This window comes from Oncorhynchus gorbuscha, linkage group LG21 (assembly GCF_021184085.1).
Source record: "Oncorhynchus gorbuscha isolate QuinsamMale2020 ecotype Even-year linkage group LG21, OgorEven_v1.0, whole genome shotgun sequence".
NCBI classification, from domain to species: Eukaryota; Metazoa; Chordata; class Actinopteri; order Salmoniformes; family Salmonidae; genus Oncorhynchus; species Oncorhynchus gorbuscha.
Window position 1 is genome coordinate 42,682,525 of NC_060193.1, and position 16,370 is coordinate 42,698,894.

Sequence of the window (16,370 nt, forward strand, 5' to 3'; positions counted from 1 at the left end):
TGGTAGATATTGCTTTCATTATCTGTTTCAAGTGTTCAAACTATAATTTCAAGTTTACCAACGTTTCATACAGTGCCTTGCATAAGTATTCACACCCCTTAGATTCCTTCACATTTTATACACATTTTACTGTATAAACATATACACTGAACAAAAATATTAACTTAACATGTAAAGTATTGGTTTCATGAGCTGAAATTAAAGATCCCAGAAATGATCCATACCCACAAAAAGCTTACTTCTTTCAAATTTTGTGCACAAATGTGTTTGCATCCCGGTTAGTGAACATTTCTCATTTGCCAAGATAATCCATCCACCTGACAGGTGTGGCATACTAACAATCTGATTAAACAGCTCGATAATTACACAGGTCCACCTTGTGCTGGGAACAGTAAGAGACCACTATAAAATGTGCGGTTTTGTCACAAAACACAATGCTAAAGATGTCTCAAGTTTTGAGGGAGTGTGCAGTTGGCACGCTGACTGCAGGAATGTCCACCAGAGCTATTTCCAGAGAATGTAATGTTAATTACTCTACCATAAGCCACCTACAACATAATTTTAGAGAATTTGTCAGTACGTCCAACCGGCCTCACTACCCCAGACCATGTGGATGGCGTGTGGGTGAGCTGTTTGCTGACGTCAATGTTGTGAACAGCGTTCCCGATAGTAGCAGTGGGGTTATGGTATGGGCCAGCAAAACCTATGGACAAGGAGCACAACTGCATTTTATCGATGGCAGTTTGAATGCACAAAAATACCGTGCTGAGATCCTGAGGCCTATTTTTTTTTTTTTTACGTGTCTGTGACCAACAGATGCATATGTCTTCCCAGTCTTGAAATCCATAGATTAGGGACTATTGAATTTATTTCAAATGACTGATTTCCTCATTTGAACTGTCACTCAGTAAAATCTATGAAATTGTTACATGTTACGTGTTTATTTACTTTTTTTTAAGGGGTAGTATAATTCAGGTCTACTACACCTGTTGTGTTCGGCGCGTTTGTCAAATATACTTTCATTTTATTGGAAATACAATTTGATTTGATATACAGTACCAGTCAAAAGTTTGTACACACCTACTCATTCAAGGGTTTTTCTTTATTTTACTATTTTAGTGAAGACCTCAAAACTATGAAATAACACATGGAATCATGTAGTAACCAAAAAAGGGTTCTTCAAAGTAGCCACTTTGCCTTGATTACAGCTTTTCACACTCTTGGCATTCTCTCAACCAGCTTCAGTCTTAAAGTAGTACCTACATATGCTGAGCAGTTGTTGGCTGCTTTTCCTTCACTCTGCAGTCCTCATCCCAAACCATCTAAATGTTATATATTTTTTTTAATAAGAAAAATTCATAACAAATGTATATGTATTCAACTCAACAAATCACATAAGTTACATGGACTACCTCTGTATGAAATAATAGAGGTTGACATGACCCTTCCACTGTCCACCGTGCATGCAACATCTGTAAGTTCCCTAGTGAAGTATTGAATTTCAAGCACAGATTCAACATTATTATCACATGGGCCCATTGGAATGGTTTCGTAATGCTATGTTAACACACGCATATGACCATGAAGGCTTTGCCAATAAATAAAAAAAAATATATATATATTATATATATATATATAAACTCAGCAAAATAAAACGTCCCAGACCATGACGGACCCTCCAAATCGATCCCGCTCCAGGGAACAAGCCTCAGTGTAATGCTCATTCCTTCGACGATAAACGCGAATCTGACCATCACCCCTGGTGAGACAAAACAGTGACTCGCCAGTGGAGAGTACTTTTTGCTAGTCCTGTCTGGTCCAGCAACGGTGGGTTTGCGCCCACAGGTGATATTGTTGCCGGTGATGTGTGGTGAGGACCTGCCTTACAATAGGCCTACAAGACCTCAGTCCAGCCTCTCTCAGCCTATTGCGGACAGTCTGAGCACTGATGGAGGGATTGTGCGTTCCTGGTGTAACTCGGGCAATAGTTGTTGCCATCCTGTACCTGTCCCGCAGGTGTGATGTACCGATCCTGTGCAGGTGTTGAGTTTATATATATATTTTTTGTGTATTTTTCTCCCAATTTCATTTATGATCTTGTCTCATCGCTGTAAGAGAGGCGAAGGTTGAGTTGTTCGTCCTCTGAAACATAACCCGCCAAACTGCGCTCCTTAACACCCGCCCGCTTTACCTAGAAGCCAGCTGCACCAATGTGTCGGAGGAAACACACCAAAGTCAGCCTGCAGTCTCCCGGCATGCCACAAGGAGTCGCTAGAGTGTGATGAGCCAAGTGAAGCAACCCCCTTGCCAAACCTTCCCCTATCCCGGGCGACGCTGGGCCAATTGTGCGCCGCCCTATGGGACTCCCTGTCACGGCCAGTTGTGACACAGCCTGGAATCATACCCGGGTCTGTAGTGACCCCTCAAGCACGGCGACGCAGTGCTTTAGACCGCTGCGCCACTTGGGAGGCCTGACCTTTTCAAGACAAAGGTTCCTGAACGAGACTGTCTAGTCAGTCTAGCACTGCTCTGTGTGCGTGCATATGTGCGCACGTGTCCACACTCATACCCAACTTGTTCCCTGAAATGATATTGCTCTAAGCAGCTTATTTCCTCATATTAGCACCTGGGTGACCCTGCCAGCCTCTCTCTGTTTTTTTTTCTCTCTCTTCTCTCATTCTTCCCCCATCTCTCTCTTTTCTCAATCCCCCACCCGTCTCCCTCCCTTTCTCCCTCTCCTCTGTTTCAGAGTGAGGTATATCTTACTCTGTTAATTATTTTTTGCCTGTCGCTGGTTTCCAATCCCAGTTCATTAGGGCTGTGGATTGGGTTCCCCCTTCTAAACTAGTTGCATGCCGCTACTGCACATTGATTGGCTTTTGTTAGGAATAGACCCCCCGCATCCTACTCGCTGCTTCTCTTGTCTTTCTCTTTTTTGTGTAATCTCTCTCTTTCTCTCTTGTAATCTTTCACTCCATTTCCATCCTTCTTTCTCCTCTTCGCGCTCTCTCTGTACAGCTTTCTCTCTCTCTCTCTCCCTCTTTTTTCTCTCTCTCTTAATGCATCTACCTTTTTCACTCTCTCTCCATATTTCTCCCTCACTTCACCTTTCTCCTACTCCCCCCCCCCCTTGAGGTTGTTATCTGAGGATGGGGGAGAGTTACCGGAGGCATGGGGACTGTATGACACTGTGACCCTGTGCTGTGTGTCACATTTGTAGGGATCATCCACTTTAATAGGGGGTAGTTTCCCATTTCCAAACGGGGGTTAAGCCCGGGTGAGTCAAGTCTGAGGGTTTATTTTTGCACTAAGCAGAAAGTAATAAGCAATATAAGCTCTGGTGCTTAGCAAATGTTTTCCTACGGGGACTGTAGGGTGCACAAGCAAAACACGGGCTTGCGTCTCAAATGGCACCCTATTCAGCGAACTTTTTGACCAGGGCGTGTACTTATACATCAAGCTGCCTCATGCTACAAAGCTATTTATTTGTATAGGGAATAGGGTGGCATTCAGGACGCACACATGACTTGTTTAGCGTTTCAGAGGTATCCGACGTTGGTTAAATGGGCTTAGCCAAGAATGTGGTCCTACACGCTCACTCTCAAGTCTGTCTTAATGGCTGCACCTGGACCCGTATTTATAAAGCCTTTCAGAGTAGGAGTGCTGATCTAGGATCAGTTTGGCTTTTGAAATCATAAGGAATATGAGGTGGGAACTAAGTCGGCACATCTACTCTGAGACCCGTTTTGAATTCAGACCCAGGAGTTTTTCCCTCTGACGACATGACCTGATCTGACAATCGTTGAGTCATGTATATGAACGCACACACGTAGAGAAGAAACAGTGCGGTTCGCTGAGCTGGAGTCATAATGATCTCACCAACACCAGCAGCAAATTCCTGTCCCAGCTGCAGAACATTTATTTATCTGTGTGTGTGTGTGTGTGTGTGTGTGTGTGTGTGTGTGTGTGTGTGTGTGTGTGTGGGTGGGTGGGTGGGTGGGTGGGTGGGTGGGTGGGTGGGTGGGTGGGTGGGTGAGAGATTGTTGATGCTGCTCTCAGTCTCTGTAACAATAGAAGCAGATTCATATGCACATTATTTTTAGCTTCGAGCCACACAGCTCACGCACCCGCCACCACAACCTTTTTGGGGCTACTGTATTTGAGGCAAAATGCAACGCGTGAAGCCAGCAAATATAACAGCCAGTCTAATCCATTGTCCCCTCCGTCACAGCTGCATTTTCTCTCCCTCTCTTTTTTATTTTTCTTCTGCTCTCTCGTTTCTCTGCCGGGAGAAAGTTGACCTCATAAAATATGAAAAGGGATTATTTCAGAGAAATTGCGACGTAATGAAAACCTATTATTGTGTCCTGTGGCGCAGTGCCCCTCTGGCAGCTGATGCCGCTCCCTGCCTGCCTCCTCAATCCTGTTGGTGTGGATTAGAGAGAGGGAAAGACTGATGCGGGCGAGAGAGAGGGGGGTAGGTAGGGAAATAGGGGGGGGGGGGGGTACACCGTTCTTGCCCTCCTCACCCACCCTCTCTCTCCTATACCATATCTCTTTCCCTCTCGCTCTTCTGTCCGTGTCTTGCTCCCTCTCTCTCTTTTTCTCCATCTCTGCTCAGAGAAAACAGACAAAGGCTACCCTTATGGTGTTCCAATATTCACTGTGTGTGTGTTCTGTGTTTCAGTGGCTGATGAGAGCAACATGAGATCCCTGGCAGAGCAGAGGCCAGGTAAAGAAACGAGCTCTTCCCTCTATCCGTATCCCCAACACACAACACACCCACACTCTTCAGACACACACAAACACACACCTTCTCAAACAAAGAAGGTGGGTAAACATTGAAAAAATTTATGGAAAATAATCATAATTTTAAGTGTGGTGTTACACTGACTGCACAACACATTACGACCTGTTCAGGACTCCTCTAACTCTAATGGTTAAGGAAACGATTGAGGGAAGGGGAAGCTGATCCTAGATCTGTACTTGGGGGGAGACTTCCCCCTGGAACGGACAAACTTCAGCAGGGAGATGCTTTGTGTCACTGAACCTGATTTATGTGTTCTCCTTACTCAGCTGCAAGCAGCAGGAAGTGATTTGTTAAGCTGCCTCTTTGCTCCGACAGCCCTAGATTGCATTAGACCGGGATGTTCTTAATTTGTCTTCTTTCACTTAAGTGAGAAAGAGGGTGCAGGGATTGAATGAAAGGCTTGTACACACACACACACACACACACACACACACACACACACACACACACACACACACACACACACACACACACACACACACACACACACACACACACACACACACACACACAGAAACACACACACCTTAAATCTACCACAGCATGAAATGTTGCCACATGACGACGACTCTACAAGTCCCACCCCCACAGTAAAGTACCACACTCAGCCCTATTTTTATGAAGGCCATTTCTGATCGGTAGTCTCAATCACCCTTATGGGCTATGATAAATAAATATTCATTTTCTACATCAGCCTCTAACTGATGTGGAAGATAATGCGTATTGACAGGCTGCACTGAGTCCAGTTTGCTGACGGGGCCTTATTTGACGTGGCCCCCGTGCATGATTCTTTAAATGGCCCATGCTTCTTTATAGGCCTTGACATATTTCATTAGTAGGATGGTCTTTAAGAGGGGCTCCGCCTCCGGCTTTAATCTGGCTAAAACCGCTGTGTGTGTGTGTGTGTGTGTGTGTGTGTGTGTGTGTGTGTGTGTGTGTGTGTGTGTGTGTGTGTGTGTGTGTGTGTGTGTGTGTGTGTGTGTGTGTGTGTGTGTGTGTGTGTGTGTGTGTGTGTGTGTGTGTGTGTGTGTAAAGCAACACTAACGCGTAGACACATGCACCTGAGGATTACACATGTGCATGTGTGTGACATAGAAAGAGGGAAAACTCCAGTAATCTTCAGGCCCTCTGAATAGACTAGAGTGTGTGTATCAATAGCCAGAGGAGAACATGCTCATTTAGGAGAGGGGGATAAATGGATGTTTGGAGGGAGCCTCTCTCTCTCCATCTCCCTGCTGTGGTCTCTGTCTCCATCCTCCTCTGGCTGTCCCCCGGCTCTTAACATCTTCCCCTGGCAGCTCTTCTCATACACAGGCCTGGGAATGCTTCCAGCGCGCGCACACACATACACCACTTAGTAGCCCTGCGCACACACAGCTTCTAACAAATTTTGTCTCAGCTGTTTCAAGAGTTTGGTGCGTGTTGTGGTGTGCGTGCGTGTTGTGGTGTGCGTGCGTGTTGTGGTGTGCGTGCGTGTTGTGGTGTGCGTGCGTGTTGTGGTGTGCGTGCGTGTTGTGGTGTGAGTGCGTGTTGTGGTGTGCGTGCGTGTTGTGGTGTGCTTGCGTGTTGTGGTGTGCTTGCGTGTTGTGGTGTGCTTGCGTGTTGTGGTGTGTGTGCGTGTTGTGGTGTGTGTGCGTGTTGTGGTGTGTGTGCGTGTTGTGTGTGTGTGTGTGCATGTTGTGGTGCGTGGTGTGGTGTGTTGTGGTGTGTGTGCATGTTTTGCTCCACTGATGCGTGGTTTAGTTTCTGTTGGAGACTGGGGATATCCACCCACGCTGAAGCCCCGTTAGATGCGGCAAACACTGGCTAGCTTCTGGCCCACTGGGCAACTGGCAGTGCCCGTTATTTAGTTTTGTCCCCTTCTGCAATTAGACTTGGAAAACATGTAGCCTTCCCTTTCCCCTGCCAACACGGAACCCTGCTTTGTTGTAGTTCGTATCGCTCTCTCTCTCTCTACCCAGCCCCACTCTCCCTCATCTCACTGTTGTTGATTCAAGTTGAAAGTCACCATGTTGGGCTGATTTGAATTGATGTATCACTCTGTAACGGGAAGGGCCATCTGTCTGTGTGTCTGTGTGCTCTGCCCACACTACATGCTTTGTGGTCTATCGCAGTGTAGTAGTGCATTTATTAAACCTAGCTTTAACAAATGATACATGTCCCATCTCTAGTCCCTGCCCCCCCTCTCCCCCTCCCATCCCTCCACGTGACTAATCCACTGAAGGTGAGTGTGTAATTATGAAATGGCCTTTTAAGTCTCTGACCATTATTAGAGCCATATGTCTAACTGAGCAACTATGCAACCATGGGCTCCATCTATACATCTAAACACAATTACTGCCTTCTGCCTGCATCTGTGTCCCGTGCGGGATGCATTGTTAGTGATTTATCCGAGTGCACTCGGGGAGCAGATAAGCTATGATTGGTTGCAACGTTAATTGGAATTCAATTGTGATTGGTAGGGACCTTAATTGAACTGTACTTTGATTGGATGGAACTTTTGAGTTAAGTTAATTATTTCACAATAGACAAGGTAGTGGCCACTTACAGATGAAGTCGGAAGTTTACATACACATTAGCCAAGTAATTTTTCCACAATTCCTGACATTTAATCCTAGTAAAAATTCACTGTCTTAGGTCAGTTCGGAACAACACTTTATTTTAAGAATGTGAAATGTCAGAGTAATAGTAGAGAGATTTATTTATTTCAGCTTTTATTTATTTCATCACATTCCCACTGGGTCAAAAGTTTACATACACTCAATTAGTATTTGGTAGCATTGCCTTTAAATTGTTTAACTAGGGTCAAACGTTTCAGGTAGCTTTCCACAGTCTTCCCACAATAAGTTGGGTGAATTGTGGCCAATTCCTCCTGAGAGAGCTGGTGTAACTGAGTCAGGTTTGTAGGCCTCCTTGCTCGCACATACTTCTGTTCTGCCCACAAATGTTCTTTGCGATTGAGGTCCGGGCTTTGTGATGGCCACTCCAATACCTTGACTTTGTTGTACTTAAGCCATTTTGCCATAACTTTGGAAGTATGCTTGGGGTCATTGTCCATTTGGAAGACCCATTTCTGACCAAGCTCTAACCTCCTGACTGATGTCTTGAGATGTTGCTTCAATATATCCACATAATTTCCTCATCTCATGATGCTGTCTATTTTGTGAAGTGCACCAGTCCCTCCTGCAGCAAAGCACCCCCACAACATGATGCTGCCACCCCAGTGCTTCACGGTTGGGATGGTGTTCTTTGGCTTGCAAGCCTCCCCCTTTTTCCTCCAAACATAATGATGGTCATTATGGGCAAGCAGTTCTATTTTTGTTTCATCAGACCAGAGGACATTTCTCCAAAAAGTACGATCTTTGTCCCCATGTGCAGTTGCAAACCGTAGTCTGCCTTTTTTTATGGCGGTTTTGGAGCAGTGGCTTCTTCCTTACTGAGAGGCCTTTCAGGTTATGTTGATATAGGACCAGTTTTACTGTGGATATAGATAGTTTTGTACCTGTTTCCTCCAGTATCTTCATAAGGTCCTTTGCTGTTGTTCTGGGATTGATTTGCTCTTTTCACACCAAAGTATGTTCATCACTAGGAGACAGAACGCGTCTCCTTCCTGAGCGGTATGACGGCTGAGTGGTCCCATGGTGTTTATACTTGCGTACTATTGTTTGTACAGATGAACGTGGTACCTTCAGGCGTTTGGAAATTGCTCCCAAGGATGAACCAGACTTGTGGTCTACAATTTTTTTTGGCTGATTTATTTTGATTTTCCCATGATGTCAAGCAAAGAGGCACTGAGTTTGAAGGTAGGCCTTGAAATACAATTGACTCAAATGATGTCAGTTAGCCTATCAGAAGCTTCTAAAACCGTGACACCATTTTCTGTCATTTTCCAAGCTGTTTAAAGGTACAGTCAACTTAGTGTATGTAAACTTCTGACCCACTGGAATTGTGATGCAGTGAATTATAAGTGAAATAAACAATTGTTGAAAAAATTATGTGTCATGCACACAGTAGATGTCCTAACCGACTTGACAAAACTATAGTTTGTGTGGAGTGGTTGAAAAACAAGTTTTAATGACTCCAATCTAAGTGTATGTAAACTTCCGACTTCAACTGTACATGTGCATTGCTTACTGTACCACTCTGAAACCTGTTTGTTTTGTTGCATCTGCCTCTCCTGTACATTGCCCTATGAACACTAAGTTATTCTGTTTTCATCGGGTACAGCTCAAATGTCAACACCCAAAGGTTGTGGTATTAAAATGGGTTTGAAGGTGTCCACCCACCCACATTATATACCTTTTCCATGTATTGGAAAGGGGAAAGTCTAGGTTGTTTTACTAGTTTGCATCACAGATGGGAGATGGAAAGGTAAACCGATAATGTCTATCCTTCATGATGATGAGAAGAAGAGTGAGGCTCTCACACACACACACACACACACACACACACACACACACACACACACACACACACACACACACACACACACACACACACACACACACACACACACACACACACACACCCGACACGGACAGAGGTGTCTCCATGACAACTGACCTTTTTAAATCATCCACTGCAGGGAGAGGCTGCTTAAAACGTGGCATTTCCGTCACCGGTGGCGCCCTTGCTCAGTTGAGCTGCAGAAAGGCTTGCTCTAGTCAAAGAGGGGAAAGGCTCGCTCTAGTCAAAGAGGGGAAAGGCTCGCTCTAGTCAAAGAGGGGAAAGGCTCGCTCTAGTCAAAGAGGGGAAAGGCTCGCTCTAGTCAAAGAGGGGAAAGGCTCGCTCTAGTCAAAGAGGGGAAAGGCTCGCTCTAGTCAAAGAGGGGAAAGGCTCGCTCTAGTCAAAGAGGGGAAAGGCTCGCTCTAGTCAAAGAGGGGAAAGGCTCGCTCTAGTCAAAGAGGGGAAAGGCTCGCTCTAGTCAAAGAGGGGAAAGGCTCGCTCTAGTCAAAGAGGGGAAAGGCTCGCTCTAGTCAAAGAGGGAAAGGCTCGCTCTAGTCAAAGAGGGGAAAGGCTCGCTCTAGTCAAAGAGGGGAAAGGCTCGCTCTAGTCAAAGAGTCAGAGGGAAAGGCTCGCTCTAGTCAAAGAGGGGAAAGGCTCGCTCTAGTCAAAGAGGGGAAAGGCTCGCTCTAGTCAGAGAGGGGAAAGGCTCGCTCTAGTCAGAGAGGGGAAAGGCTCGCTCTAGTCAGAGAGGGGAAAGGCTCGCTCTAGTCAGAGAGGGGAAAGGCTCGCTCTAGTCAGAGAGGGGAAAGGCTCGCTCTAGTCAGAGAGGGGAAAGGCTCGCTCTAGTCAGAGAGGGGAAAGGCTCGCTCTAGTCAGAGAGGGGAAAGGCTCGCTCTAGTCAGAGAGGGGAAAGGCTCGCTCTAGTCAGAGAGGGGAAAGGCTCGCTCTAGTCAGAGAGGGGAAAGGCTCGCTCTAGTCAGAGAGGGGAAAGGCTCGCTCTAGTCAGAGAGGGGAAAGGCTCGCTCTAGTCCAAGAGGGGAAAGGCTCGCTCTAGTCCAAGAGGGGAAAGGCTCACGCTTACAAATGCATCAATATCTCAGGTGCCACCTACTGCCAATGTTCCCTTGAGCAAGTAACTTAACCCCCAAAATTGCTCGTTGGTCGATGCACTGTGGTTGCCCTCTGCTCCAGCCTCTACAATCTAATGTGTGTTTGTGTATGAATATCGGGGGTTGGATTAAAGCAGAAGACAAATGTCCATCTTCGCGTAGACTAATAAAGTATATCTTTTCTTAGTGTCTCTATTCTCGCGCTCGGGGTGTTTCTGCTGTCGGTTTGAAACCCTGTACCTTACAGTGTGCTGCAGTATTCGAGTCGTGAAGCATTCCGGTGTGTGCGTCTATGCTTCTCTGCATCGTACATGTGGCTCTAATGTGTTTTGAGTTGTATAACGCAGGTGTGTGTTGCTAGAGGTAGTTGCATAACATTACTCCTCTTGCTCAAAGTTGTATTCAGATGGGCAGTATTGGTTTGTGTGGGATCCCTTACAGCGTTCCTGTCTCGCGCTGCACTGTCAGAGGATTGCACCGGTCACCAATGATTGTTGACCTGACATGTTGAGTGAGTGAATGAACGAACCTACATTGAGCATCTGGTCCACAGCAGACAGTGATCGTAGTCTAACTTTATTAATTTACATCTACATTCATCCATATATATCTATATATCTATCCAGTGTAGGTATGTCAAATGGGTGAACGTATGTATGTATGTATGTACACACACACACACACACACACACACACACACACACACACACACACACACACACACACACACACACACACACACACACACACACACACACACACACACACAGGTGGTGTTGTGCTTGCAAATGCACACAAGTGTGTACTGCACACACACACACACACACTCTGAGCCCAGCGTTCACTGCAGCAAGCGGCTTAATTCTATCAGGCTGCTAGCCGGACAGCCACAATTACATTTGTGACACAAATCCTGCTTCTCAAATTGAGCATTTTATTCCTGAACGCATCCGCTCTCTATTTATAACCCCTTATTTCACACAAATCCCACTTCTTCCTCAAAGTCAATTTAGGACTTAAAAGCCACTGCTGCTGCAGCCCTGCTCACTTTCCCTCCTTTCCCCTCGACTCTATCGCCCACTCTCCAAAAAATCAATTTCAAGAGGAATATTCTCAAGCTTTGAAGACTGAGTCGACAAAAGAGAGTCTAAAACGAGAACATTTTGAGCGTTTGCCTTCTCCGAGAACGTTTTGAAGAATAAATGTCTTGCAAATCCCTGGTGTGAGTTAGAAATAAACACTTAGAAATAGTCACTTTTTCAGTCGATTTTAAACTATTTTCTGTACCTTTTTAGCAAAATAGCCAAATGAAGGCCAAATAAGTATTGGGGAACGATTTGGGACTGGCTGTGTGTTTCTCGCCACATCCCCTTTGCTTGTCTGTCTCTGCGGCCTACTTATGCATGCCCTGGTATGGTGATGGACCTCTGTGACTAACCTACAACACTAGCCATTGGACCAACCTTTTCTCCTTCCAGAGCTATACCGTCCTGCAGGCTTACTGCTCCAACCCTAATTTAGAACACCGACTGCTCTAGCTGCTCACCAGGACCTTTTTGTTGTTTGTTAAAGCAGGGTCGAAGCAAAAAACCTGTGTACCCAGGAGCTCCCCATGAAGAGGGTCTGGCCATGTGTTTGAAACCTTTTCCGGCATGACCCTCGTTGTTCCTTTTTCTCTTCTTTCTTTATCTGCTCCCTCTGTGTCCTCCCGTTTTTGTTTTTTTCTGTTGGTTCTCACCCTCCTGACTTCTCTCTCTTTTTACTCCGTTCTCTTCATTAACTGTGGTCTTCCTCTTGTAGTCTGTCCTATCGTCTTCATGTGCCTCCTCCTCTTGCTTTCTGTCTCTCTTCCTCCTAACTGTGGCCCATGCCTGTGTACTCACGGCACTCCTCCACTCCCCTTCATCCTCTTCCTTTGCTTCTACATGAATGCATCCCTCTCTCTCGCCTCGTATCTTTTACACTCCCCATTTTAAATTCATCCCTTTCTCCCCAACCGCTCATCTTCTCTCCCTCTCTTTCCACTTCCCGTCCTCCTTCTCCTTCCTTCTATCCATGCTGACCGGGGGCTCCCTCCCTGTCTCTCCCCTTCTCAGAGTCCTCATCCAGGGGGAGTGACCTGGGTCCCACCTTGGGGCTATGGAAGTCCTGCTCCTTGGAGAGTCTCCAGTCGGCCGTGTCGGAGGCCCGGCAGCAGAGCCAGGTGCCCTTCCACCGCCCCAGGCCCCACATGGTGCGGGGGAGGGGCTGCAACCAGAGCTTCCGCACCGCCATCGACAAGTCCTACGATGGGCCTTCGGAGGACGGTAAGGGAAATCACCATCGTTGTTAATACAACACCGAGCATGACTATGTTCCCTCAGTTCCCACAGCCCTATGTTCCCTCTCCCCTATGTTTTCTTAGCCCTATCTTCTAAACCAGGGGTCGAGGGGGCGGGGTGGACACATACGTATTCCAATTTGTAGTATTTCACTGTCCTGAACTACAATACAATGTATTGTGTAATAAAATACAAAATACTTTTCTATACCATTTTTATAGTGGTTCACAATTTTGTGGCCCCAAATTTACTGCATTGGTGTCTGAAGTGTGATGGCACTATGTAGTGTGATAAAAGCATCTGCTGACCAAAATGTCAAAAATAGACACTTTCCAAGCACACTGGGTATCATTCTAATTATCCTCATCCCTAAACAAGGCCACATCTCATTACAATACCAATTATTTTTAAAACAAGCGTTTGTGCCAATTTTGATTGAAATTTGTCATTGGGTGCAGAGGGAACGTGCGTGGGGCCGAGGGAACGTGCGTGGGGCCGAGGGAACGTGCGTGGGGCCGAGGGAACGTGCGCGGGGCCGAGGGAACGTGCGCGGGGCCGAGGGAACGTGCGCGGGGCCGAGGGAACGTGCGCGGGGCCGAGGGAACGTGCGCGGGCCCGAGGGAACGTGCGCGGGGCCGAGGGAACGTGCGCGGGGCCGAGGGAACGTGCGCGGGGCCGAGGGAACGTGCGCGGGGCCGAGGGAACGTGCGCGGGGCCGAGGGAACGTGCGCGGGGCCGAGGGAACGTGCGCGGGGCCGATGTGTATGTGTGCCATTCAGAGGGTGAATGGGCAAGACAAAAGATTTAAGTGCCTTTGAATGGGGTATGGTAGTAGGTGTCAGGCGCACCGGTTTAAGTGTGTCAAGAACTGCAGCGCTGCTGGGTTTTTCACGCTCAACAGTTTCCCGTGTGTATCAAGAATGGTCCACTACCCAAAGGACATCCAGCCAACTTGACACAAAGGTGGGATGCTTTGTCGTGAACATGGGCCAGCATTCCTGTTGAATGTTTCTGACACCTTGTAGAGTCCATGGCGAATTAAGACTTTTCTAGGACAAAAGGATTTGCAACTCAATATTAAAGTCTTCCTAACGTTCTGGACACTCAGTGTATAATTAATTGCCTTTGGACCGATTATTCAGAAATATCCACACATGAGTTGTATAAACTTTGGTTTATCTCTGATATTAATAATGAGTAATTTAGCCATTGCGTAACTCGCTGACGTTCGCTGCAAAACGCAGAGGCCGCAAAAGGACACACTGTTTCGCGGCTCAATGTACATGTAGTCAGCGTTTCTGGGCAGAGAACTTTTTTAATCCCACAGCTGCACATTTTTTATATAACATCTTTCATGTGAAGCCAAAGATCTGTCTGTGTGTGAGCTGTGTGTGTCTGTGTGTCTGAGCTGTGTGTGTGTGTCTGAGCTGTGTGTGTGTGTGTGTGTCTGAGCTGTGTGTGTTTGTGTCTGAGCTGTGTGTGTTTGTGTCTGAGCTGTGTGTGTTTGTGTCTGAGCTGTGTGTGTTTGTGTGTGAGCTGTGTGTGTGTGTGAGCTGTGTGTGTGTGTGAGCTGTGTGTGTGTGAGCTGTGTGTGTGAGCTGTGTGTGTGTGTGTGAGCTGTGTGTGTGTGTGTATGTGAGCTGTGTGTGTGTGTGTGTGTGTGAGCTGTGTGTGTGTGTGTGTGTGTGGTGTGTGACCATCTGAGCATCCAAACTGAACCATAAACCACTAGAATTGCCTCTGACTCATCCTCTGGCCTCACAGAGTGGTTGCCTCAGGCTTAGAGAGAGAACCAGTGATTCTGACTACAAGATTGGAGGCAGCACCTCTCCCACTTTCCCAAAAAGACATGTTGGTGAACCCAACTGCAAAGTATTGAGTCACTGCATGGGGGATGGGGGATGGGGGATGTATATGAGTGTGTGTTTGTCTGCCTGTCTACTTCATTGTGTGTATGGCATCTGTGTCGACTAAAAAAAATCTTGGTCGACCAAGAGTTGTCCTGTTCTTTAAATGTGTAAACGTATTTTTCCATATATAGACACACACCCAATGTGTTTGAACAAAAGCAACTACATATGCTCTGAGCTTGTCTGATGCTTTAAGCACACTGTTTGATGAAATAATTAAGACACACAAATGACTCGAGAAAGAGCCCGATGGTCACACTGTTAAAAGAATGACAGCGAGTGCCTGTGTGACTGGCACACGTTGTCTCGCTCTCCTCCCTACTGCAGCGTGAAGGCTCCAGAGCACAGCAAGTGTTTATTGCACTGTGTTAGGTGCAACATCATTTCAGCCATTTAGTTTATTACTGGTTTCTGACTGAAAAGTTATGTTACCAAAATCCCTAATTTGTTGAGTAAAAACATTCCCTATTCCCTCACCCGTTGCTCTCTTTACTTGACACATGTAAGTATGTGGCTATTAGGGCCTGACCTATAGCCTTACATAATCACAGCAATAAATTGGTTTGAACAATCTCTGAACACAGTAACACGTGACAGCAAAATGGAGGCAGAGGACGTGAAAAAGAAACTCGGAAACGGGTGAATGTTTACTGTTTGCTCAGGAGGGAAAGGGCAAGTCAGCTATGTGGAAGACATTTGACTTAGTTGTGGAAACTACTGGAACGCCAGGAAAAAGGAGAGCGTAGGAGCATGCGCTGCGTGAGTATTATGTGTGCCTAACAGTTGCTGTTAGATTACAATATTATATATTTTTCTGACCATTTGGAACAGTGTAAACAACACTAAATATGTAAGTGTACCAGAGTCTGTGCTAATTACAGAAAACTAAAAACAGTTTCATGCATTGGTGAACTGCGCTTTTATTTATCGTTTAGGCTAATTATTCAGAGCTCCCTTTATTACATTTTTAAACTAAAATGCTTGATTGCATTTCAAAGTATGACTGTCTCGTATGCTGTGTGATTGACTCAGGGAGGAGGACGCCCCTGCCATGCATAGTCCCATGGGATGTTTGCTATCAACAACAAGGCAACTCCTATGACTAATTGGGAATGGGACGCAAGCGTAGGATTGATCACCCTGTCGCTGGCCGCCTTTGAGGAGGGTGTATAGTGTGAAAGGCCGAAACACCCTAGGAACCAAAGGTACACTACTGACGATGCGCTCCCCAAATTTCACCACGCTCACTGTTCATTAACTCTTGGAAGTGCTTGCACAAAGGATAGTAACATCTCATCCTGTGTTCTTGGAATCTGAATATCTGGACTTGTCCAGTGACTGCTGAGAAAGATCAGCTGACAACAGGGGAAAGTCCTTGTGGCGGCACGGAGAGACGGCTGACAGGAGGGAATAGACCCCACTGGGACAGTCATGGGGTAGCTTCCCATTTCTGTAGTTTCCCATGCTTCGCAGTATGTTGGAAACACCCGCTTTAGCTACAGAAAGTCAAAATACGAGAATACCCCTAGAGTCTGCGAGAGCGGGGCGGAAGATGACTCATCGGCTGACAACATGGTAACGACTGGACTGGAAACGACTACGAGTAATGAGAGCACAGCACAAGAGAACACCACAGCAACTGTCACAAGTTCTGCTGCAACAGTGGGCCATAAACAGATGCAGGTATGTGTCTGTGGTTGGAGGAAAGTTACATCACACCATGGGTTGAGGATCCACCAGGGGAAGAAGGGGTGTTTGGGTAAAGAGAGACAGA

General features: G+C 46.4%; 1 protein-coding gene across 3 annotated transcripts in view; it reads left to right on the forward strand.

Annotated features, from left to right (window-relative positions):
* The window catches only part of LOC124007709 (partitioning defective 3 homolog B-like), a 171,153-nt gene that overhangs the window by 96,776 nt on the left and 58,007 nt on the right, over positions 1 to 16,370 (forward strand). For all 3 annotated transcript variants that reach the window (XM_046318418.1, XM_046318419.1, XM_046318421.1), the window contains 2 exons: positions 4,688 to 4,732; positions 12,462 to 12,671. In XM_046318418.1, coding sequence (XP_046174374.1) covers positions 4,688 to 4,732; positions 12,462 to 12,671 — 255 coding nt within the window. The remainder of the gene's footprint in view (positions 1 to 4,687; positions 4,733 to 12,461; positions 12,672 to 16,370) is intronic.